The 26379-nt window shown below is 35.3% G+C and overlaps 1 protein-coding gene across 5 annotated transcripts in view; it reads right to left on the bottom strand.

Moving 5' to 3' along the window:
• Window positions 1-26379, bottom strand: part of PAM (peptidylglycine alpha-amidating monooxygenase) — a 117310-nt gene that overhangs the window by 44531 nt on the left and 46400 nt on the right. For 4 of the 5 annotated variants that reach the window (XM_041471121.1, XM_041471124.1, XM_041471123.1 and 1 more), the window contains exons 2-7: window positions 20939-21454; window positions 19648-19768; window positions 17393-17450; window positions 10148-10235; window positions 4134-4219; window positions 2403-2486 (exon numbers count right to left, since the gene is read on the bottom strand). In XM_041471121.1, coding sequence (XP_041327055.1) covers window positions 2403-2486; window positions 4134-4219; window positions 10148-10235; window positions 17393-17450; window positions 19648-19768; window positions 20939-21030 — 529 coding nt within the window. In that variant the 5' untranslated portion in view covers window positions 21031-21454. The remainder of the gene's footprint in view (window positions 1-2402; window positions 2487-4133; window positions 4220-10147; window positions 10236-17392; window positions 17451-19647; window positions 19769-20938; window positions 21455-26379) is intronic. The other variant, XM_041471126.1, reaches the window with a different exon arrangement.

Raw genomic sequence — 26379 nt, 5'->3', positions numbered from 1 at the left:
TTCAGAGCAATGTTCAAATGACAAAATACAACTCACATTCTTATGAGGAAACACATCTTTTTAAGACATCTACTAGTTTGGCGGCCATAACTAATTACTCTCTCCAACCAAAAAAAACCAAACCCTAAGACAATACTAAGAACCCTACACCCGACTTAGAAATTATATGTTATTATAGGCAATTTGGGTAATATAATTCTTGCAGAGCGTGATAGCAGGGAGAAATAAATCTACTCTCAGTGAAAAGCTGGGAGTTAAAAGAAGAAGCTGAGAATGCAAGAATGCATTGTTCATTGTGCAAAAAAAGAGAGAACAAGAAAGAGAATGAAAAAAAGCCAGAGCTGACCAAAGATGAAAAACTTCCTCATAAATTTGGCCCGAATATATTGACAAAAAATTATAAATTGCTTCAAACAATGCAACAGATGCACACATACAAAATGACAGAATGTGAAAACCTTCCATTTCAGAATAGCTATAAGACCTTATCATTGACAACTTCTAAACACTTTGATTCTTGGGAATAACAATTATATTCTTACATGTGCTGGAAAGAACTAAGGCAATAATATGGCAGATTAGAAACAACATTAGTCTTTGTTATACAAAGGGAAGGAAAAAAACCCCAACATTCTAGGCATTAGAAAAATACAATATTTTTAAAAATTCAGATTCAAAGGTGATTACATAGAATAAAAAAATAAGGCCAGGAATACAACTGCACTGCATATCCCTACAGCCCAAGTTCAAAGCTGACTGGTCCCTTTACAGAACCAAAGATGGCCAGATTTACTTTAATTTGAATCTGAACTCGAAACACTTATGACTATACAGAAAGGCAGACAAATTTCTGACAATTTTTTACTTGTTTACTTGTAGCCACTATCAGACATAACTCCACAATAATTTTAGCTTTTACAATATTAAAAGTAAAGAAAATGAAATATAATATATATATATAATAATAAAATGCCCTAAACCTTCATAGTAGTGTTCAAAGACATTCAATGCATAATTTTCAACTAGTTTCACAATGTTTTTAAATTTCAGGAATAACCTAATGGGATTTTTCTTGTAATCAGATGTCTGTTGATAACGACAGGTAAAAGAATAGAGTCAAAGTATAAGAATACAGTCCCTGAAGATTGTATGTAAACCCATGCAGTTGTTGCAATTCACAACAGAGGATAAATGATGAAACGTGCTCAGTTAACTTGTTATGCTTTCAGTAGTACATCAAGGATTCCAAAGCATTGCTCACTATTCAGTTTACTAGCAGTTTACTATTCTGTATTACAAGTGATTACAAATATAAAATATTTAACTTTTTTACTTCCTATCAGTTTTGGAGGGAAAAAATGCTGCAGATAAAATCATCAACTCTCATGTTCAACTATTCTAAAAAGATTATTTTTAATTTCATTAACCAGGTATTAAATTAATTTTGTCCAGCAAAGGGCCACAAAGATTATGAAGGAATTGGAGCATCTCTCCCGTGAGGAAAGGCTGAGAGAGCCTGTTTCAGAGAAAGATGGACCTGAAAGGAGGGTGCAAAGAAGAGGGAGCCAGGCTCTTCACAGTGCTCAGTGACAGGACCAGAGGTGACAGGCACACTGAAAAACAGGAGGTTTCTGCTGAACATAAGGAAACTTTTTCACTGTGTGGGTGACTAAGCACTGGCAGAGTTTGCCCTGGGGTGCTTCTACCCCTGAATACACCTGGACACGGACACCTGAATACACCTGGGCCTGGACAACAGGCTATAGGTGGCCCTGCTTGAGTAGGGAGGGTGTGGGCCAGATGACTTCCAAAGGTTTGTTTCAATCTCAACCATTATGTGATTCTGTGAAACACTCAATGACAAGAATAACCACATTGCTATGCTGGAAATGAGCATTTCATTAAAAAAAAATCAAAAACCAAGCCAAACAAACAAACAAACAAACAAAAAAGACACTGTCTCCACGAGTTACATTTTTTCCAAATACAAATACTGTGACTGATTGGCTAGTGAATATTATCTGTTCACAATCTACTCAAGTCAGATGACAAGTTAAGTGTGTTCACACCTATTTGTTTCAACTTCATTACAAAAAACTCTGAATTATATATGGAAACTCCAAGTTTCTCCCTAAATGTGAAATTATTGATGTATTTCTTGATTACTTTCTTGATGACTAATTCATTTGCTCCACAATTTTTAAAGAAAAAAAAATGGTGTTCACCTTTCAAATATTTATAGAGATACATTCAGTTTATGAAGCCAAGTTAATACAGAAATTGTATTCCAAATATGCCCACTGATCTTTGCAAATGGCCTAATAGAAAAATTATTTTCTACAGGTAAATATTTTTGTGATGTAGATGATACAACTTACAGAGCAAATTTCCAAAATGCATACCTCTAAATGCACTAACATCTCCATAGTGTACCTGGAGAACAAAGTATCTGCTACCCGTTTCTCCGCCAACTCTGAATCCAACACCTAAGAGAAGGAAAATGTATTGTTTTCAGAAAAAAGAAAATGTAAGATGATTCACCATCACTGACAATATAAAAAAAATACAAATCACTTTACTGGTTAAGAGTGAAGGGCTAGAAAATTTCAGACACCACTGAAGAAAACTTTGTCCTGAAACCCAGGAAAACCACCAGCACACGATCCTAAGCAGACTAAGAAGCTAGGACCATAACTTAATTATGAATAAGTATCTGCTTTATGTAGAGAACCCTCTCAATAAAAGAACATTAATACAGATTTTTTAAAAATCCAAAATAAAAATGAAGTCTTATTATCCATGTAGGATTTGGTGGACCTTTAATTTCTCATACAACCTCTGCATGATACAAACTAATTAACACCAACTTACTAAGAAGACACTGAGAATGAGAAGAGAAAAAGTCTGCAGTAAAATATTTTTAGATTTAAATTAATATTATATGCAGAAAAAAATCTGGAGGAAATTATGCACCTATGTTACTTGATGAGAGAAGCAAGCACAGGCACAAAACACAATACAGAAGCTTAAAATAATCTGAAATAATGAAATTGCAAATTATCACCATCACCAAAAGGGATTTCTCTAAACCAATTCTACAATGAACATTTTTCAAAAGAAGCAGAAAAAACAATTTCTTAGTATTTGGTCAGAGAATCCCACAGTAAAATGCAAATCCACCTTATAAATGAGACTGCTGCCTCTCTGTGCACAAATGAGGAATCTTTATGAATACTCCCTAAAAACCTTGTATTTTTGCACAGCTTACCAACAAGAAAAGTATTAATGGCTGGGGTTTAACAGCAAAACTTCTACATAATCCTCTAAGTACAAAACATCTACAGAATCCTCCATGTTACAATTATTTTTAACTTGACATTCTGATAACCAAATCAAATAATATTCATGTTGCTAGTGTGTAAACTGCCCCTGGCTATGAAAATGGGCAGTAAAATATGAAAGAGAAAAATACTTAGAATTCAAGATATTTTTGGATCAAGGCTATACAGATGATAGATATTTCTAAGACCCTTAGTGGTTATTACAAAGAAGTACTTCACCCTGTTTTGCAGACATACCACTCCAAGTAGCTTAAAATGTTTTGATTTAATTCAGTAGGGTTGTCTATTATACAAGAAAATGGGTATACAAGCATGCTGCTCAACTGCATCAAAGCATTAAAAATAGAAAACACATTAAATTGCCAACATATACTTTAAACAGGAAAATATCAATGTTTCAACTGAATTTGTTTGTGCTTTCCCAAAGAAACAAAAATATTTTAATGTAGTTTGTGTGCTACTGAAATATACATAAATGGTAACCCTCTAGTAACATATAGTAGGAAATGCAAGATTAATGTTATATAAAATAAACAATAAATTATGATACTTATCTCTGTCTTTTTTACCCCTATAGAAACCCATAATGGTATAGCAAACAGAATTACAAAAACCCACAAGTATATTAGCTAGCATAATACATTTCGTAGTTAATTAGGTTTATACAGTTTCTACCAATTAGACATAATAAAAATATTACAGGATGTTCTCAGATATGCCAGGTTCTTACTTCCATGTCCTCCTTTTTCCCCTGCCCCTGCACACAAGAACTCCATACTAAAGGGCCAATACCTTTGGGCAGCCTGGTGGGTGGAGCATTTCTTGCCCAAGCATACAAAATGTTAGATTTATCTTTGCATGTTCCTTCATCACAGTCCCTAAAAATATGAGGAAAGAAAAGGGAATATAATTTTTAAAGTTTTGAAATCAGAAAACAGCAGGTGAGTTACATGCAAAACCACTAATTTCAAGATCTATGAAGACGGTTTTTTGAATGTATGCTGATTAAACACAGTTATTTTAATGTAGATTGCATTCACAGATATTGGTATATGTTCCACCTTTTTTTATTTCCCTCCCTTTGCATTAAGACAGTGCTAGACAGTTCTGATGGGCCCTGTCAGCCTATTAATCAGTGTTGGAAGTAATGAAGGACTATTTTATGGTAATGAACTGTACGAAAATTTCTAGCATTATTAACTCAAGTGATACAAAATGACAATGGCTGCCACATTTACACAGAAGAATAGGACTCATGCACAAAGCAGAAAAAAACTCCACAAAACATAGAATTGGTTATTTAAAATTAATTTAAAAATCACTGTCAAAAAAAAGTGACAGAAAGCTGTATATGAACCCACAGATAGAAGGCACTCACGCCCTGTACTTAATGCAAGCTCATTGCTTTAAGTTAATTCTTATTCCGCTGCATGATTTCTTCTTTTTCAAAATAGAAAAATCACACACATATGCATACACATACACAAAAAAAAATATCACAAAAAAGTCCCACACAAACAATCACCAAAAAAATGCAAAACAAAAACCCAAGGGAAAACAGAAAGAAAAAAGAAGGATTTGCCGAGTTAACAGGCCACAAACAAGTCACAAATATTTACAGCAGCAGAGAGCTTGAGTTGTCCTTAGCCTCTACAGCTAGCACCTTGCAGGTGACACTGACGGTGAAGAATAAAAACTCCCAAAGACTAGTAAATTCTAGATACCTTAAATCTGCAAGAAATGGTAAACATGAGGCAGAGACACCAAATCTCAATAGCCAGACACAGTTGTACAGACAGCACAATGTGTCTGGACACATCCAAGAAGGCACTAACTGCTACATGTGGGTGTAGGCTGCATGATGATGCACACAGATAATCAAACAAGCGACCCTAAGGAGCTTTCCAAACACCCACCTAGAATACACTTCTCCCTCTTTATTCTGAATTAGAGAAAAGGTTTATTTACAGGGTGTATTTGTACCTTCTTCCAATGGCAAAGCATCCATGGCCCTGAGTACAGAGTGTAGAAGGTGTACAGTACACCATAGAAAGTTTCACCCTTATTCAGACTACATCAACAGATTTAAGCCAGTTGTGATAAAGGCTGACGTCTATGCCAGTGTTTCATTCTAAACCAAAATGGCACAGGCTCTGCTCTGTTTATCCCTGCCTGTAAAATGATACTTGGGAAAACATTTGTATATGTAAGGCATGGTTTCAGTCACCTGAAATTGTGGGGAAAAAAGAGTGTCACACTGTGTGAGGAAGAGTATAAAAAAGTATAAACACAAAAAAGACCAGGACATCTAGCAGATGCGCCTCAGTCGTGTTTCTGCTGAGAATGGCTAAGCCATATGTGCAGATGATGATGATGCTTTCCAGGTATCTCTCAGAGATAACCAGCTCTTCTGGCATGTATATCAAACCACATCAGTAGGATATCATGCATTTCTTTCATCCCAGTGAGCTTTATTGCAATCTGACTACTGTATTTAATTCTGACTGAAAGCTCTGCCACAATCATAAGAGTACGATGAGAAAGGGGAACACACCACTTCTTTTTTAGTAGCTATACGCACAACATGTATTTCTAGACCTTCATAACTAACAGCTTGTTCACCTTCCCCTTCAAACATGACCATGTCCCAAAGGACAATCAAAACTTACTTCAAGATAAGTGAAATGTTTTGATGGATTTATCTGCAACTGAAAATTATGGAGCTTTCCACTGTGCCTATACAAAAAACACAAAAGACTTAATGGATCTAACCTAGTATTGAGCTGCACAATTTGGGAATGTGTTGAAGAGATTGTTTAGGAGGAATGCCAGAAAGCCATGACAAGCACAGTCACAGCTTTACCACAACACTTTGGGCTCAACTGTCTTTAATTTATACCACAGTATTTTTAAGAACACATTAATTAGGAAAAAGCCTTGTGCAGGCTGCTTCAAACTTTCTTCCAAGAGGCTATCAGAATGGAGGGGGAAGACTGCAAGGGAAAACAAATTACAGACACTGGTCTTTCATTTCATTTAAAAAACGGTCTCATCTCATTCGCCATCAATGATACTCTTGAAACATTAAGTTTTCAGAAAAAACAAACCTAGAGGAGATTGCAAAGAAGAGGTAATAAGATAAAGAGATTGAAAAGCAGGGAGCTAGTAAAAAGTATAAATTTAACTAACAAAAAATCACTGAAATCCATTGCTGCTTTACATACAAGAAATGAGATTCAAAACCGAATGAGACACAGAATACCTTAAAAATGGACTACAGCTGCATATTATACACTATTGTTCTAAAAACTGATTTTGACTCAAAATTTGGAATTGAGTGGGGTATGAGTTAACTTACTGACTGCTTCTTGGATCTTTGTGTTTTTTGTAAACTCTTCTGGTCTTCCCAAAGGCATTCTCCCCTGTCTTGGGTAAGCTAAAGAGCTGTTTTTATTAATGGCACTGGAGTTTTGACTGATTACCTAGACTGAAAGTAAAATATTTCATTATGTCAGCAAGACCAGTATTTGGCTATCCCTTTGGCACATTTGCATTGGTTATGGTAACAAATAACTTCTTTTATTTCTTTCTCTATTACACTGCACTCCTGAATACTAATCAATACTTTAAAAAATGGTAATTGAGGTGACTAAGTAAGAGAAATTGTAATTTTTAGCTCTTGAATATTGCAGAACATTCTGGGACAGTGGCAATAATAAGAAACTACACCTAAAAATACAATTCTTTCTACTGTCCCCACTGTCCCTCATGCAATGAAATAAAAGTCTGTCACTGAACTAGTCATGACATCTTTTGCAACCTTTACTGAACTATTGACGTCAAAGGCATCCAAACCCATTCTTTCCTGCCAACAGAAACAACCATCTGATAAAGGAATCAGGTGGTCATCTATGACCTGCACTTACACATTTGTTTGCATAAGATAACTATTTAAAGTTGCCCTGCCTGATCTCAAAATAATGGCTTTATCTCTGAATCAGTTCATTCACAAGAGATTATTTCAGTGTTAGGTTTGGTGCAGCACAAGCCAGGAGACTCACAAGTTCTGAATAGTTCAACATTTCCTTTTAAAGCATTCAAGTGCATTCCTGATTATCTACAGATAATCTGAACTTTTATCAATCATTTCAGGCATGTTACATCTATTTCAACACAGTTTGTCAGCTCAGGTAAAGCTTGTCATTGTGGCTGAACTGTTCTTAGATTAATTATGATCAATGAATAGAAGCAGTTATGCCATTTTTTCAATGCACTGAGCAACAACTGAAGCAATAAGGCCTGGGAAATGATTTTTTTTTTCCTGTGGAAAGGCCTGTGTATTTCAAAAAGGAAGAACAACCTTTAGCATTTGTTCAGATAAAGATTCTACCACACTGCAGTGAATGTTGAAACCAGAGCAGGCTCCATACAACTTGAAAGCCTTTCTGAAGGCCAGGGACATTTGCAAGAATAGTGTCAAATCACCAAAAAAAGGCAGCAAGCCAGATGGGCATCAAAGATTTTGGCTTAGCATGGCTATGGCCAAAGGGCAGCTAATCCCAACAGTCATCTGGATGCTTCTCATTCCTCCCCGCTCAAAACTGGCCTGAATGAAACTTCACATCTCAGGAAAACTAATTTTGACCTCCCATTCTGAATGTTCCTAACAGCCTGATTTTCCATAATACAACTAATCCACATCACTATGGTAAAGAAAAACTTGACTTGAAAAACCATATGTAACTAATACTGTCAGAACTTCGGAAAAGAAACTAGAAGAAAAAAATCTATGTGGCATGCCTAATTGAATCAAAGCTGGCTCTGTAAAAATGCTGAGCATGTAAAAAGTAAGGAGAGGATCCCTGCTAAACAAGTCTTGCAGCGCTCCGCTTGAACAACTGTTCCTTCCCTACTAGATGAAAGAACAAGAGAAGTCATCATTTGCCAGCCTTCAGGTAACTAAAGGAACCAATATAACCAAACAAAATAAACAACAATGGAGACCAGTAACACACCATCACTGGAATTATTTTAACAAAATTAGGTTAGAAGTTTCTAGCACTCTTTACTCTATTCTATGTATTGTATGTAATGTAGAAAACACATTATCATCTTTCTAGCCTTGCAAATAACCGTGGGTAGAGCAAGATAAAAAGCTGCAAACTGCTGCAAAAACAGGGATGTGAAATGATGGGAGAGTGAATGAAGAGCTTTCATGCTGAAAATGCAAAGCAAACAGAAAATCTCAGAAAATACACATAAAAAATAAAAAGATCTAATCAAACCTGCATATGAAAAATTGAAAATAGCAGATTTAAACACAACATTAATGTATTTGGTCTGGTTAAGATGGAGTTAATTTTCCCCACAACAACCCTCACAGTGCTGGGATTTGAATGAGTAGCTGGAAAGGTGTTGATAACACATCAGTGTTTGTGAAATATCTTAGCAGAGGTCACAGGCAGGCCAGCTGACCCAAACTAACTGAAGAAATGTTCCATACCATATAATATCCACTCAACAATCAGAGGTAATAGAAAGGAAGAGAAGGAGGGTGGGGACACACACACACACACACACGTTGGTTATTTATGACATTTGTCTTTCAGAGCAACCATTACTTGTGCTTGGAAGTGGCTTGGTGATGAAAAGAAGAGAATAAAATATTTTGTTTTCCTCCACTTCTGCACAACACTTGCTTTTGCTTTATTAAACTGCCTTTGTTTTAACTCATGAGATTTTTTTCCATCCTGAGAAGTGGAGGGATAGAGCAGCTTGGTGGGAACCTGATGTCCAACAAAGCTCAATCCATCATAACTAAATAATTATCTTGTCATTTGACAGGTAGGGTAATCAAGAACAAAAGCAACATTAGCTGCCACACTGCAAAGGCTGTCATTGGTGAGTCTTCTGCTGAGAGAGTGAAAGTACAACCAGGGAGCACAAACTACCTGAACTCTAGACTCAAAACAGGTATTTCAGACTGATTCAGTTTTGAAAAACTTTTGTTTTTGGCTTTGCATCCATCTCTTCTACAACCTCAGAACATCAGTTAGTTGTGAATTAGGCATTGTCTCATAACTTCATTTTAACACAAGCTCCCAATCAATCTGTAACAACATAATTCTATCATGTACAAATTATTCCAAGGCTCTATTAAAACTGCTTCCAGAAATATAAAAACAGCACAGGCTCCAAGTACAATCTACACAGTTTGAAATAGGATACTCATCTGCTTTTAAAAAGTCAGAATGAAAAAGTTTTATGCTGGCATATTATTCATATTAAAGTATTCAAGTATATTCTATTACTTGAGATACAATAAAAAACAACACAGAAAAGCTGTCTGCAGGTAAAAGAAATTCATAGAAATTCTATGCTTTCAGTTTTACTTTGGTCTGAACTTCTTAAGCATCTGGTTTTCTTGCTCAACTGTGCAAGATTACATTTTCAATATTAGAACTATTGGTTGCTAGGTAAACAGGAGATAGGACTTTTGAGGAAAACGTGTTGTGTATGTTTAAAATACTAATAAAATCATCTCCTCAAAACAGGCTTTCAGAATGTTTCGGGGTATTTTTCCTGAAATTGTATTATAATATAATGTTAGTTCTAAATTTCAGGTCTAGTTACCTTTTTGGTAAATACTTAAAAGATAAATTATGATTACACAACTCTATCAAAACACCTATATTAAAATTGTTCCAAGAGATTCTGTTTCCAAGAGATTCTGACACTGGAAGAGGTTGAAGCAATTAACACTGAAAAAGAGTTGGTTAAAAACTAAAGCAAGATGAAGCTCTTACCAGTAATTTTCAGTAGAGGAAGGTTCATTACATCCAAAGAGTAACATGTGATGGACTGTGTCCATGCTGGCATGAGGCTTAAAGTCAACTGAAAAAAAACCATGGTAAAACAAGTAAGCTATCTAATCTCACCATAAGTTACATAACCAAGATAATCTTGTGCCATTTTCCCCTGTAATACTACAAATAAGGCAAGTACATCCCCACCTATTTATTTGCCTTCTGCATTCTACTTACACATGTTCCTTAAATTTTCATTCAACAGCCTTCCTTCTAAGCTAAAACACTGTATGTACCTAACTTATTTATTAAGAAAAAGAAACTAAGTTCCTAATGAAGACCGCTGCATTTCCCACAGAAGTTAAATATGATAGTAAGTTAATATATCAGTGCATCCCAAACCACGAAGTTTTACTGTCAGCAGTCTAATTACAATCTTCCTTTGAAATCTGCACTTGTGACTTAATAATACTCTTCTAATTCTTTTGTACTTCATAAAAAAATACAAACAAGCAGTAAGTTACAGTTAAGAGCAATTAAATCTTATGTATTAGTAATATCTTCTTCCAGTATTCTACCTGGATTACATTTTTCCTGCATCATTCTTAGGACAACAGGAATTGAGTCTCATATGTCAAATCCTTGGGAATGAAAACCAAGATTTGTTTAAAGTCAGCACGATCTGCCCAAATATTTCTCACTATTAGAAACTTAGATGTGGAAGTTCACCTCTCGCTCATCTCTCAAATGTCTGTTCTTTAAACTATGCCACAGATAAAACACTGCTTTGGTTTCTCAAGTACTTGTGATCCTGTTTAGCAAAGTAAAAATTTTACCAACATCATGGGAGTAATACTGACCATGAATGTATAATGATGGCATTTCTAAAAGCATTCTACATTCTTTTATTACTATAGAAAAAATATGCCGTTGCAGGGAATGCAATGGTTTTTAACCTTGGACTACAGCAGAAATTCTGAAGACAAGTTACTCCTACCCCTGTATGTACACAGACAGTGAGAAACCTCCAAGTAACTGTCTTTTAGCTATTAACAGGGAAGATGGTGAAGCTGCAAACCAGTGAAACTATATTCTGCTCCTGAGGTTAATGGCACTACGTGCACTCAGAAATCAGTATTTTAACAAAGAGCTGTAGCAAAGTTTCTGAAATAAATGATGATGTGGATTATCATCCCAGTTTCACAGGGGACAAAATATCAAACAGCTTCTAACCCAATTTCTGGAGCTGAGCTCTGTCCTGGAAAGTAAGGAAAACCAGCCAACAGTTAAAGCATGTAAATCAAGTTTTAGCTTGAAGATACACGGTCAGACTGCAAGGAAATGAGCATGCCACAGTTGAGGGTTTGGGAAATAAGAGATGTACCCATATGCCCTGAGAGGGTACTTTGAATGACATATATTAATTAAGAACTACTAAAGTTGCCAGTATGAAGAAAGTCTAGAGACAACCCAACATCTTTATTTTTCTACAAGCAAATTCTAGTTGTTTCATAGATAAAAAACTAACCTGTGTTATGGAGACAATTCTTGTTTTGATGTTTTTGTCAGTAATGATTAGTAGTGAAATTACGGTTTATGCTTGCATGGCAGAGGCAACGTGTTATTCTGTGGAATTCCTACTTTACTTTTCAGATATTTTTGGTGTTTTAAGCTGCTGTTATCAATCGAAAGATTAAATTTCTGAAGGGGTTTATAAGCAGTTCACACATGTGAAATTTCATTAACTTTATTGTCAAAATTAATATCTGTAAAAAGTGTGCTGTAAGTACCACTTACAAAGACAGCCTTCAATAAAGGTAAAATTGAAGGTTAGGCCTACTAGCTGCTAAAGCCACCACCTGTCCTGCTGCTTCATACTGTCTCTGTTTCTTTTTATTTTTCTACCACTCTCCTATTGCAAGTATTTATTCTAATGAGTGTTTCAGGAAGTCTTTTATTTGCTCCACATAGTACCTACTACAATGATGTCCTAGAGCACAGACAGTACTTCAAGCACTTTTAGAAAACTTATTACAAATACCTGACTAAATGCTATTCTTACCAAGAGAAAACAATGCACCAGAGCTAACAAAACAAAATCAGATTTCTGGCATAAACTACTTTAGATGATATACCTAATCATTGCTTAAGAAAGTATTGAAAAACCTCACAGTCACTTTATAAGCTTAAGACAACTTTGTATAGGTGGTTACTGTACAGCTATTTTCTTAGCAGCACATCCAGGAATATAACTTTCCAAAGAGAAGGTTAAAAGGAGCAAACAAAAAAATCCAACTAAAAAATCCTGTGTTGCAAAAGCCATACAGATTAATGTGAGATTCAAGCCAAATGCAGTACCTGTGACAGAATGAGAGAGTGGCTAGGGTTTGAAGGGACCTTAAAGATCATCTTGTTTCAACCATGACAGGCGCACCTCGCACTATGCCAGGTTTCTCAGACCTCCATCCAACGTGGCCTTGAAAACTTCCAGGGACAGGGCAACCACAGCTTCTCTGAGCAACTTGTGCCTGGGCCTCACCACCCTCACAGTAAAGAATTTTTTCTTAACAGCTAATTGGAACCTACTGTCTTTCCTTTCCCCCTTGTCTTATCACTCATGCTCTTTTAAAAAGTCTCTCCCCATCTTTCTTGTGGGCTGAAGGCCACAATTAGATCACCTAGAAGTCTTCTGTTCTCCTGAACAGAATTCTCAATTGTCTCAGCCTTTCCCCATGGCAGAGGTGCTCCATATTTCTGATCATCTTTGTGTCCCTGCTCTGGACTTGCTGCAACATTCCAGAACTCCCTGTGCTGGGAACTGTCACTACCAAAGGCTTAAGAAATATCAAACAGCAGTCCTATTTTCCTAGTTGACAGCCTCCACATTTTACAGTAATGAACAGAATATTACTCAATAATAATTTTTTTTTTAATGCATGGAGAAGTGATACAAATGATTACTAAAATAACAGCAGCAGATTTCATATACATAATAAATTGAAGTCTGACCTAATTTCTTGATCAAGAACTACTTAGAACTACAAACTCAAACAGAAACAGGAATGAACAGAACATGACATCAGTTTAATCTTAGTGTGTACTTAATCTATGTATTGAAAACACTAACTTCTAATAAGTTAATCTTTACAAACAACAATTCCATTAAATAAAGTTGATAGATTGTTTTTAATATTAATGTCTTCTCTATCAAAGAATTAACTTTAAAGAAATTTATCAAGAATTCAGTGCCTGAAGTTTGGCAAAATAGGGAGACATCAGAGACCTCCAATACAGTGACAATATCATTGCTTGGCAACAGAAAGGTTTATACATCCCATAACAGAGTAACAAACTTAGAGCTTCTCAGAGTCCTTTATGGATGAAAAGTAATAAACCATCTAATTACTTCAATGTGTGTGGCTGAATGTAGAAGGCTCTATTTCATTTCTACAGCACAATCTGACAGGGGACTATTACGAGCCACTAAGAAAAAGACATTTATTTCCTGGTCACCCATGTATAATATAAGCAGGTGAAGGTGACAGTCAAGTCTTTTAGCTGAGAGGCCTGCTGTCAGACTAAATTTTTGTGAGTCTCTGTAGAGCACCATTTAGCTCTCTCTACAGTTTAGTTATGAAAAACTGATTTTTACCAATGCCTGCACGATTAAAGATTCACTTGAGTTTCTGGTTTAGCTATTTATTCATAAACATTAATCAAACAGAATGCAGAAGAAAACCACAATGATATGTTTTAAAAATAAAACTGGAGTAATACTTTCTTGGAAAATCACATATTAATCTCACTCACTAATAACAACATATTAATCTCACAGCCATTTCACTTCCCAGGAGCAAAGGGTATGATCCTAACATAAACCTAAATGTACACCAACCCATTCACAGAAAAAAACCTCCTTAATCAAATTTGTCAGTATTTACAGCCATTTGGGACAGAGAAACAATTGGTTCAAACAGATACCTCTGCCTTGATAATCTGATGCTCCACTAAAGAACCTAATACAGAAAACAGCATAAGCAAAATTATACAGATTCATGCCTGAAAAAGATCCATAGGGCAAAACCTCCTCTAATTCTCCAGCTGGCAATATTTCATTAAGTAAGTGTGATCAATTCCTTCCTCTGATAGCGTCTGAGAACTCACTCTGAACAAGTTTGTGAATTCTGGTACAGCGTCCCTCCAGTTTTTTAGTACAAACTTATACCCACTGTCCCTGTGCAAACATGAATGTTCACTGGTTTCCTTTAGGGAAATAGCAAAGTTGAAGTCTGAATTCAAAGTCCTTATATAAAAATTTAATAAAAATACTGAAAAAAAAGTTACAAAATTTTTTTCTACTTAATAACAAATGTAATACTGCCCACATACAACACTAAAAAAGAAACTCTCTCTGCCAAGGCTCTTACATTTCACCAAAATGCAACAAAAATATCTTGCTGAAGGCTCCATTATAGAACCTTTTCTTCCAAAATGTCTTGGACAAAGGAAGAAACAAGAGTAAAAATAAGAAGGCATAGCTAAAAAAAGGAATGAATTAACAAGTCTTGATGAAACCATAAAGACAATTGGTCATTAAAGTCCCTCTTTAAATGCTAAAAGGAATCAAAGCACAAGGTATTTACTTAGCAAATAAACTGAACTGAAGGCAGAACATGCAGCTTTACCATCAAAATGTCTCAGGAATCCAGTTTGTTGTTTCAGCTACGTGTACTCACACATCCTCATGTTGAAACTCTACAGAACACACAGTCTTCTCAACATCACTAAACAGCAACCCAGTGACAGTTCATATGCTAGTTTTCCATTGTTTTTGTCACAAAGCAAAACAGTATGTTTTAAGGAAAGTTAATTACACCATTTGTTGGCAATGCAATGAAGGCAGATCCAACTTAAGCCTTAAAAATAAAGACTGTATCCTTTCAAAAAGATTGAACATTCTCTGTGTGCCAATCTTCTTATTTAAGCAACACAAAATACACGTATGCAAGTTAATAGTTTTCTACATAGATATTTTATAACGTAGGTCATTCTACATTCTTTCTACTCTCTACAGCTTGATATGATTGAGTTTATTCTTTCTAATTATCAGGTAACTTCCGTGGATTATGAAGACTCCAATCTGAGCCTTTTCCATGAGGAACCCTTTTCAGTGAAGCAAAACGGAACGATCACACGCTTCACACTGACCATATGCCTATTCATTTCCACCATATGTGGAAGTGACAAAAGAGGGAAAACCCAAAAATTTTCTTCTAATTTTAATTTAAAGCATACAAAAAAATCTCATATATATATATATATATTCCAATATATATTTCTCTGTAAGAAATGCTATAATGGGAACACTTTATGTTCACACAACAAGCTGGGCTTTTTTACAGATTGCTCATCAAGTTCCTCTTGCTCTTCAAAGTGCTACAAGACAACTAGAATGGTTTCTCTGTCCAGAGACCTTATTCTGCTTTGTAATAAAGAGTACTCAGGAACAGTGACCACTGGAAAAATGACCAAATTCTGTAAAAATCAGATGAAGAATAGATAAAATTTTAGATTTGCAGAAAAAATTAAAATAGGTTGCATTGCAGGATTTGCACTGACACTTTGCACAAATTCTTTCAATAGGTCCTTTTAAGAATGCACACCAACAAAAGAAGTTTACGTTCTGTTAACACAAGCAACAGAACTAGATGTGCAGCAACCTAACAATAAACCATGGAATTTTTCAACTCAGTGGCACCCTATTAAAAGCTGCTTAAGGAGGAAGTTAGTAGTATTGCCTTTCTATGAATCAACAAAAGCAGAAGAGTCTATTATGGTTGATCCAACGGGGACTCCCAGGACGAGTGAAGAGATGCGAATCTTGACTCCATGTTTCAGAAGGTTGATTTATTATATTATGATATATATTATATTAAAATGATACATTAAAACTATACTAAAAAGAATAGAGAGAAAAGGATTCATCAGAAGGCTAGAAAGAACAGGGATGGAATGAGTAACAAAGGCTCGTGACTATCAGCAAGTCAGCCAGCTGCATCTGTGATTGCCTCTTAATTAGAAACAACCAAACTGTACCAATCACAGATGCACCTGTTGCATTCCACAGCAGCAGATAGTTATTGTTTACATTTCTTTTCTGAGGCTTCTCAGCTAGAATAGGAGAAAAATCCTAGCAAGGGCTATTTCATAAAATATCATGGCTACAGTCTACTGTGCAACACAGCACAGCAAGCATAATTTATTTGAAAGTGAACACTCACTCCCTTCCATCTATGCTCATTTTTCTTTCTTGGGCCATACTCACAACCAAAATGTGAGGTTAGATTCTCACCTTTTTAGAAAACAGATATAAAGTGAAAGCACTGAAAAAAATTTAATCATTTTTCTTAGTTACTGTAATAAAACATGAAAATCAAAACACAATGTTCTAGCTTCTGAGGGATTTCCACAAGAAAATCCACATGGAACAACAATCTCATAATACTCTACATCAAAAACTACATGGGATTCCCATCATACTTTTATTAAGCACAGGTATCCTAAAATGCAACAAAAGTGTAAAGAAAGAAAAATATTGTTTCCTTTTGAACAGTCAAAGCAAAACTATCTTCAGCCAAACCAATAAGTCTTCTTTCTATCTGTATGTTCATGGCAAGGCACAATAAAATTTTAACTACTGCAAAGATGTTCTGAACAGATGGAGTTTTTCTGCTGATTTATATGATGATAGCATTTGTAACACATTAGAGTATTTCCTTCTACTGGTCAGCCATCTTATTAATGCCATGTCATTAAAAAAAATAAATAAAAGAGGGAAAGGGTTTGGTTTCTCCTCCAAGTAAAATCATTACACAGCCAACACTGACTGTAAGTACATAGGATTTACAACCTATACCAGGAGGTAAATAAACAGTCTGCTCAGTAGTGCAAAATTAAGTATCTGGCCAGAGACAGAAACCCAATACTTTGCAAATGGACTGTTTAGTCCTGACTGCCAGAAGCATCTGCATGCAGCTCCTGAACTGCTGTTACTCATTAATCTCCTCAGACACAGTTTTATTTTGACTCTAAGTAGCTCCCTCTAGTTTGTTTCCACATTAGACATGACAAATGCATTTTTGAAACTCTGACATCTAAAGATTAAGTTAATATGAGTCAAAGAAAAAAAGGAAATGTTGAGGTTCTTCAAAATGGCTTAAGTTCTTTCAGTTAACCAGTACTCACCTACATAGGCTTCATCATCCACTGGCAGGGGTACTGACATGCAGAGGTAGGTATCAGACTATTAAAAGAGAAGAGAAATTACCTTTAAATTGGGAAAATTTAGACTTTAAAGAATAGAAACAAAGTATCAAAATTCCCTACACTTTCTGAAAATGAATGTGGGAATACTGAACAAATAAATATATACAATAGAACCATCTAGAAAAAATATCACGTACTTTATTGAGATACTCAGGCAAATACAATGTATGTTATCTGGTTTACTATTGTAAGAAATAAATTCATTGCCACAATTTATTTACATGTAACAGAGGTCAGTCTATAAGGTTATCAAAGCGGCTATTAGGTTGGTAGGTACACTGTTAACTATTTTAAACCTCTTTTTTCTTAATTGTTTTTTTTGAACTTCTAAGGCTCTTTAGGAAAGGAAATATATTACCTACTAGAATTTCACTACACCTATGAAATGAAAATCTGACAGGCCTTCACTTTCTTATAAGGATATCTAAACAGATAAAGATAAAATTCTTGCTACGAATAACTTCAAACTTAGTTTAAAAGAAGACTCTGTGGATAGGTGTAAACAATTAAATGCAACAGAGAAGGAAGGTACAATGGTGATAACAATATGTGATTACACAGAGCAGTGATTTGCACCTTAAGAAACCATTTTTGGTATTTTTGCTAGAAAATGGGAAGGATGAATGGAGGTTAACTGGTATGATTTATGTGTACTGTGATTACGTACATTTACACAGTTAAAATACTAAAGCCTTCTAGAAATAGAAAAGGAAATATTCTATGTTTTTTATTTAACCTGGGTTCAGAGGATTTTTTTTTTTTAAAAGCACAACCTATTTAGGACCTTATATTTAAACTTTGAAAGCCAATGGCAGCAATGCTTCATAGTGCAGTAGAAATTAAGCAGTTTCCAATTAATGTTCATGTGCAGTACCTGTGCCAAAAGAATGCACAACTCAGGTACATGTAGAACACTCCTAAGTCATGTAAGGGCTTGGACATTCATGCACCCACAGAACAACAGCAATTATGAACTGTAAGACAAATCCTGGCTCTCCCACCCCTTCAACATACCCAGTAACTCATTTAAAAAATGCAGGGTTTTTGACAACGTTTCCCCCAGCCTTGAAATTACAACACACAAAGAGAAGGGGTTTTTTAATAGGAATCTGAACTGACTGGTTTCTTTGTATGGGTTTCCTAGCCATTCAACTGATGGCTTCTTAGGTAAAATCAATAATTCATAATTATAAATGTGCACCTAGATGAACTGAGAGTACTTTTCACTCTTTCTGATGGAGAAGTTTAATATTTTGCTAGAAAGAAGATCTAGCAGAAACCATATTTCTGCTTTGCACTTGCCAAAATAACACTTCTTGCTTTAATTACATGTTCCAGAGGGGATTTCCCCAAAAACATGAAAACCTCATTTTCTCTTCACTCCTTTAAAAACTACTATCTGCAACAATGAGTCATCAGCTACTGCACCACAACATACTGCTCTTTTCAAGTATGTGCAGCCCTTTAAAAGAGATGTAGACCTCTTAATGATATATATATATAATTCTCTGCAATGGCTTACTGCAAAAAGAAAAAAAAATCATTCTTCATCTTGCTTAATGAAATCAGATGTGAACATGACAGTAGAATCTCAATATTTTATGTGCATCTGAATGTTAAGTTTAATAATCTTAACTGTTTTCACTTTTACTCACTTGGTTCAGCAGAATATAACACAGTTCATACCTTAAAGAATATAAAATCATAACTTGTCTGTAATAGCTTTCATGGAGTATTTTGAGAGTTAAAAATACTGGGTCAGAAGTACTATCCCTTTAAAAATGCTTTTTGGTTGTTTTCTCTCAGCTTGCTGAAGCTGCAGCAATATAGAGTTTAATGTAATTACATTCACTGATGTATCATCTGAGATTTGGTGTAAACTGCAACTGCATGTCTTACTAGCACAGCTAGTAATTTTCACATTATAAAACTTCAACAATTCAGTTTATGAAACCAACATTTTACAATTAAAATTAATTCAATGAAGAGATTTTTCTCTCATTTGAGGCTACTTTTTTGTTGCCTATTTTTCTCTGAGAAGTACATATAGATATGTATTTATAAAAGTTATCCCAATTTTTTTGTTTATTTTTTTTGAGTGATATCGTAGGGAAGGCTTTGTTTTCCTAGCTTATTGAAAGAAGAGAAAGAGGCAAAAACTGCAATTCCCTCACCTGTTTAGGTGTCACTGCAGGCATGCGAATGTCCAGTGCAAAATCTGACAGACCAAAGGAAATCACTGGCTGGACATTTCCAAGGCATTCACTGGAAAGAGATGTGCTAGTATCTTTATATCTGAAAAAGAAGGAAGAAAGATTTTTTTTTTTTTTTCAAATATTGATTTTTGTTACAACTTTCTTAAAAAAAGGGTCTTTACAGATCTAGTAAAGAAGTTAGACAATGATGAGTTGTTCCAGGAGTGATCTGAAAATTTCACTCCACCACAAGCTGAGGAAAACATCTTAGTTATGTATCTTAGTTATAACTACTTGCTGAAGTAGTTAATGAGCTGAGCAATTTGGAAAATGTTAGCTGAAAACGTAACCTATTATCTCATCCTAAAATTGTCGGAGGCACATGGATGTACAGACAGAGAATTAGTTCACTACACTATGTCGAGTACTATTAATAATTCACAACAGTTTTGGGGGGTTTTTTTGAGACTATGATTTATAATTCTATACAGATTAAATTTAAATTAAATGCAAGGGACACCTTTTAATTCAAACATTATGGCATTTATAGCAACTTTTGTGCTACTACAAGTAGCAAAGTAAAACTAAACTTGGCAACATCAAACAAATATGAAATTCTGTATAGAGTGCAATGTAAAAATGAATTGTAAGAAAAATGGAGATCACTATAAGAAATGGAAAATTAAGACATGAGAAACATTGATGCAACATTGATATGAGTTTTGGCTATGTATATACATAGATACAGAAATGGTATGGTACCCAACCTCAATAACACTAAAATCCTTTTTTCAGGAGCTAAGAAGCTACTTCTGTTGTCCGCACTATATTAAAGTTTACATATGCAATTTTGAATTCAAGCAATCCCTAAATTTCTCAGGACTGTTCAGTTTAGTTGATGTTTTCTTGTTAAAACATGATCTTATCCTGCAAGCTAACTCCAGCATCTGAAATATATTTACTCCCTGTGTAGCATCTGAAATATATTTACTCCCTGTGTAGCCTCAAATACAGCTGTAGTGTTAACTAAAAAAGTTGTATCAATTGCCATTTTATTCTTCTATCTAATGAGCAACACTATGGATAAAACACGAATTTCTGTTTTCAGTATGACAACACTGCCATTTCAAATTGCAGAAATAAAATTCTGTGCAGTGATCAAAACTGAACAAATACTGCAACACATTTTTATCTAAGACATGTTTTTTCATACTTTTGTAATATTTTGACTGCATGCATTCAACACATAATATTTTCTTGCAAAACCCACCTCTTGAAGACTGAAAGTGGGCTTCTGAAACCCAAAGAGATGTTTTGAAACAGAAGAAGCAGTATTAGCAGGTTGCTAACGAAGCCAGCCATGTTCACCCTGCTATTTCTGGCCTGATTAAGCAAGCAGAAAAAGAGCAGTGCAGTTCTATCAGCTGTGATCTCGACAACCAGGTAGCAGCAGCAGCAGTATCATTTCACTACTTCATTATTATGTGCTCTGCAGGCATCCTCCAGCTTCTGACAGACCATCTGTCTTGGAAGGCAATGCACTGTAAATCAGGAAGGTGGATGCTATTATGTTGTCTGTTTTATTAGCTATAAAATGGTGTTGAAGAATCTTCCCTTGCTGAGAGATGACACTGTACTTCCGTCCACTTAAGGAGCTCAAAAGGACTAGTACTCCTGTTGCTTTCTGCCCAGGTTGTGCAGTTAAATCTGCATGTTACTTATCAATCCACAGCACTGGTGACTTCAAGTGGCATCACAGAAACCAGCATCAGTCATCCTTCATAACCTGTTAAAATAGAAGGAGCTTAAGGATGACTAACATATTAGAGCATTAGTTCTCAGCAAATCACTGTTGAGGCATTTTAATACATTAATAGGTTTTCTCATGAGCTTTAGCCTAACCCAGTAAAGATTGCATTGGTTCTATTGAGTCCTTCTTTTCCTACCCTTTCCAGCATACAAGATCAGAAAGAGACACACTTCATTTTGATATACAAAATGTGCTCTCAAACATATTTTACATGATGGGAAGAAATATAAAAAAACTCCTCAATATATAAAATGCAAAGTGTGGAGTATTTCACATATACAAACACTTGTATAATGTGTTCTACAAGCAGGGGAAAAAAAAGCACCAACTTGACATAGCAAGAATCAAGGTTTTATTAACTATCACCAAATGTTTCTGCACATATTGCAGACTGGGAGAATATTTTAGTTTTAATTCAACCTGTAAGAAACCATTATGTCATTAATAAGTATCTGTTTCTTATGTACTTTAGCTGCTTTTATACCCATTTCAGGAAAAAGATACTTAAAAATTATGTTTGGAAATACAGTAACCAGAACTGTTGACATCAGACTGCTTTATATTAGTTGAGTAGTTTTCTACCCTTTCATTCACTGAGGGTATGTCAGCATAAATCATTAGTCTCCCCCCTGTTTAATTTCAACTGTTCGTACTTCCCCATTTTAATATATACGGTATTTAATTTCAAAATTTTAGTACTCTTTAATAATTATGCTAGAAAATTATACCATGTCTTACTGAAGACATTTATATTAGTATTCTTCTACTTTTTGAGAATTCCAGTTTTGGCAAAGTTTCCAGTCATAATCATACATAAGTGTACTATATAATAATTCTTCTAAATTAGTATAAATAGAATATACTAAATAGTGTATTCTAGATTTGTATAAATACTAATAAGAAAAAAAACCCCACCCAAATTAAAATATCTTCCAGCCCCTAGAAGACATAGTCAAAATACTTTCATAAGGATGAAACAGAAAATAAGGATTCTGACATTAAACCAATGAAAATCCATGTATTTAAAAAAAAAAAAAAAAATCACTCCCATTTCAGGGCACATGTATGTACCAAAAAGGCTTCTTATAAATCAAAAGTGATTAAGCATACATTAAGAAGCCATACTGGCTAAACAGTCACTGCCTGTTGGCAAACAGCTACACTAGATTTGCATTGGTCTATTAGCAAGATTTAAAAATCTGATTATATTAATCAACATTAAACTTGCAAATTTTATTCACTGAAGGGTGGCAAAAAAGATTTAATCACAAACAACTGAAAATAAACACATATTAGTTTTCAGCTTGCTGAAAATATGCCAAGACTGTCCAAAACCATTAATGCAAGTAATGATACAATCTTAATTCCATTTTTTAATGTAAATTTTAATGTCTCTACTTCTTTATTTGAAGAAGTGATCTAAACTGTTTTCATTTCAACTGTACAAATCTGCAACACATATAGAGGACTGTGCTGGGATGAAGACCAAAAATCACTTAAAAACAAACAAAAAAGACAAGGGTGACATGCTGATATGGTTCACATAAGTTAACCACAATAACATAAGGCTTCACTATTTTCACTCTTAAAGGAATAACTACACAGCAGTAACTGTTCAATGTCTTTGTAAACTACCCGACCAGAAGTTCCACTTCCTTTCTTTAGTTGTATTACTCAAGAAATTCTGTCTTTTTTTTCCCATACTATTATGGAAATGCACCTGACAAGCAAGAAATCTGAAGAACAGGGACAGGAAGAATACAAGGAGTTGTGACATACACAGAATTACAATATTCTATTTTTTTAATATGAAAATATATTTCCAATAACTAGAAATAAGAACAAATGCTTAGTTTATGCCAGTTTCACTAAGTCTGGGATCTATTAGATCAAGTCTGTTACAAACATCTATATGGTATACAATTTAATTAAGGAGATTTATTTAATATAAAAGAAATAAAAAGACAGAAGCTAAGAAACCAGACCAATAGTCCCTCCCCATCTGAAATACAAGGGCTTCTTTATAGTGGCTTTCAATTCTCACTACAAGTTAACCATGGCAATAGCAAAAATCACCAGAACACATGTTAATGTTAACAGAATATGTGACAATTTGTGGCTGACCACATGAGGTGGGGGTAAACCAATAATTTGGAATAGTCTAAAAAACGCAAAGAAATTAAGCTGTAGAGAGATAAATAGACATCTGTATATTGTCCTTAAAAACAGTCCAATTTAATCTCCAAGTGCTTTTTAAGGTTTATCAGCTGGATGAATATGAAATATGAGGTTTAATGTACCTAATATTTCAGATTATAACCCTGCACAATGAAATTTTATATTTGGAAGGAAAGGAGAGGAAAAAATTTAAGAAGGCAGCACTATCCTGAAGCTATTCCAATGTAATTTTAGGTATGATGCAATACAGAAAAATATTATTTGAGGGAAAAAAGCAAGGATGAGAGATTGAGTAACAAGATTAAACAGTTAAGGTTCATTGTGTGGACATCTAGATACCACTGTCATGCTTTCAGTTTGGGGTAAGAGATCCCAAGGGAACAGAAGTAATAAAGTAAAAGGCATAATTAATGACAAAGACCACAGTGAAAGCAGAGAAAGGGAGATGAAAATTAGATAGGGCAACGTAAACATGCTATTTTATCCCACATGCTCCACCCAAACAAAGAAAAAAACAAGGGAGTAAAGAAGAAAAAAACAGCCTAAAGCAACTAGCACAAAGACTGAATGGGGACAGGGGGAGGAGAGGTAAGGGAGGAGAGGCAGGCAAGAAGCTGGAATCCAAAATAGAATGCAAAGCAGAGTAACAATATATCAGTGTGACATTATACAAATTACAAGTACATCTTTAAAAAGAATAGCAATTAATTTCCAAAAATCAGCTACATAAAAAAAAAATTCTGTATTAATCACAAGTTTATAAAGCGTATTATAGTATTTTCTTATTTTCTGTTTAGTCACTGGAACGTTTTATATACAGTACTAAGAGAACAGCCAGAAGCAGAAACTACACCCTCCACCACCATTACCTTCAAAGAAAAGAGAAATCAGAAGATGATCATAATACATGGGGATTAATATCCAAGTCTATCACAGATGGTAATTTCTCATACTTGAATCTCTGTTTTTGTTTCTTATGCACTGAAGTCATGGAAATGAGCAAGAATTCCTTATGTTTTGTCTTCAGCTAGAGCCAAGTTCACATTTTGTCTTAGGCAAAATTTTAAGCTTAGACAACAACTGGACAGACAACAAGAAAAAATATCCAGTTCAACAAATGAACTGCAGCTAGGCCTCCAGGTTGGAACACTTTGCTTCTAATTACACAGGATATTCAATATGTTGTGGGATCTGGTTAGGGATTAACTAATGTACTAAATGCAGCCACCTAGGACACAGATTCATAGAAAAACACATTTCACAAGAAGCCACCAAATCAGACAACCTTTTGATACCCAACATCAATAAAAAATATCTCACAAAACATATTTAGGGGTTAGGAGATGTATAACACAGATAACACTGGATTGGGACACACAACTGATACATCAGAGCGCTGTGCTGTTATGCAGAATGATCTTGACAGGCAGGAGAAATGTCTTTATCTTGACCCATGAGCCTCTCATAATATTTTTTCTCCCCTGTCTGGCTCAGCAAGGGAGTGACTGAGCAGTTTGGAATGGGCACCTGGTGCTTAGCCAAGGCTAACCCACCAGAAAGACTAATGATACCTTTGGCTGCATGACCCAAAGCATGGCCGGGACATCACAGAGGGGATCCTTCCCCTCGGTGCTGGTGAAGCCACACATGGAGTGCTGTGTCCTGTGCTGGGCTCCCTGGTGTGAGAAAGACATGGTCATACTGGAGGGAGTCCAACCAAGTATCATGAAGATGCTGAAGACACTGGAGTATCTCTGCTACCAGGACAGACTGAGAGAGTGGGGACTGTTCAACCCCAAGAAGAGAAGGATCAAGTAGACCTCATCAAGGTATAGAAATATATGAAGGAAGGGTACAAAGAGGATGAAGCCAGGTGCAAACTCATTCAACATCTTTATCAGTGATCTTGGCCAGGGGATCAAGTGCACCTAAGACAGTTCACAGATGACACTAAGCTGGTGGGAGTGTTGATCTGGCGAGCAGGAAGGTTCTGGACAGGCTTAATCAACGGGCTGAAGCCAGTTGGATAAGGTCCAACAAGGCCAACTGCTGGATCCTGCCCTTGGCTCACAACAACCCTCTGTAGTACAAGACTGCCCCATGGAAAAGCATCTCCAATCACCCACTGTAATTGTTGGCTGCCTTGTATTTTTTTCTTCTTGCTCTGTGTTTATTCAGGAAGGCAATGTCCTCCCCCTGCCCACCCCAGCAGGGTATTAGTTCTGTATCAGATCAATTGATCACTGTGCCAGCAGGCAACTGCTGGCCTTCTATTGCAACAGAAAAGGTGTGAGCATACAGTTGGGGCTGCCCCTACTTGGGGAGCAACCCATACTGGATATGGTGTAGTATTAAACATATTTTTGAAAAATTAAACTGGTAACTTTTCAAATATGGCTTGCCTTTTGGTTTAATTTATATTGTGCAAATTCCCATCTTCTGCTACCAACAAAAACTTCAGATATGAATACCAAAGGGATAATAAAAAAGAGAAACATGATTGCTCTTAATATTGTTTAAATTAACCTTCTCCAAAATTTGTTCTGCTGAGAGTAAGTATGATGCCTATTTTTAAAAGAAATATTATACAGAAACCTATTGCCCAGTCCATCACAGGGAAAACAATATTAATACATTAAATAAAGGACCGTAATTTGAATTTTCTTGTATGCATTTCAGCAGTGAAACTGGATTCATTCTAACAGTATCTATTCTTTGAATGC

Source organism: Pyrgilauda ruficollis, unplaced genomic scaffold (assembly GCF_017590135.1).
Source record: "Pyrgilauda ruficollis isolate IOZ18807 unplaced genomic scaffold, ASM1759013v1 scaffold257, whole genome shotgun sequence".
Taxonomy (NCBI): domain Eukaryota; kingdom Metazoa; phylum Chordata; class Aves; order Passeriformes; family Passeridae; genus Pyrgilauda; species Pyrgilauda ruficollis.
This window is presented reverse-complemented; position numbering and strand designations above follow the sequence as displayed.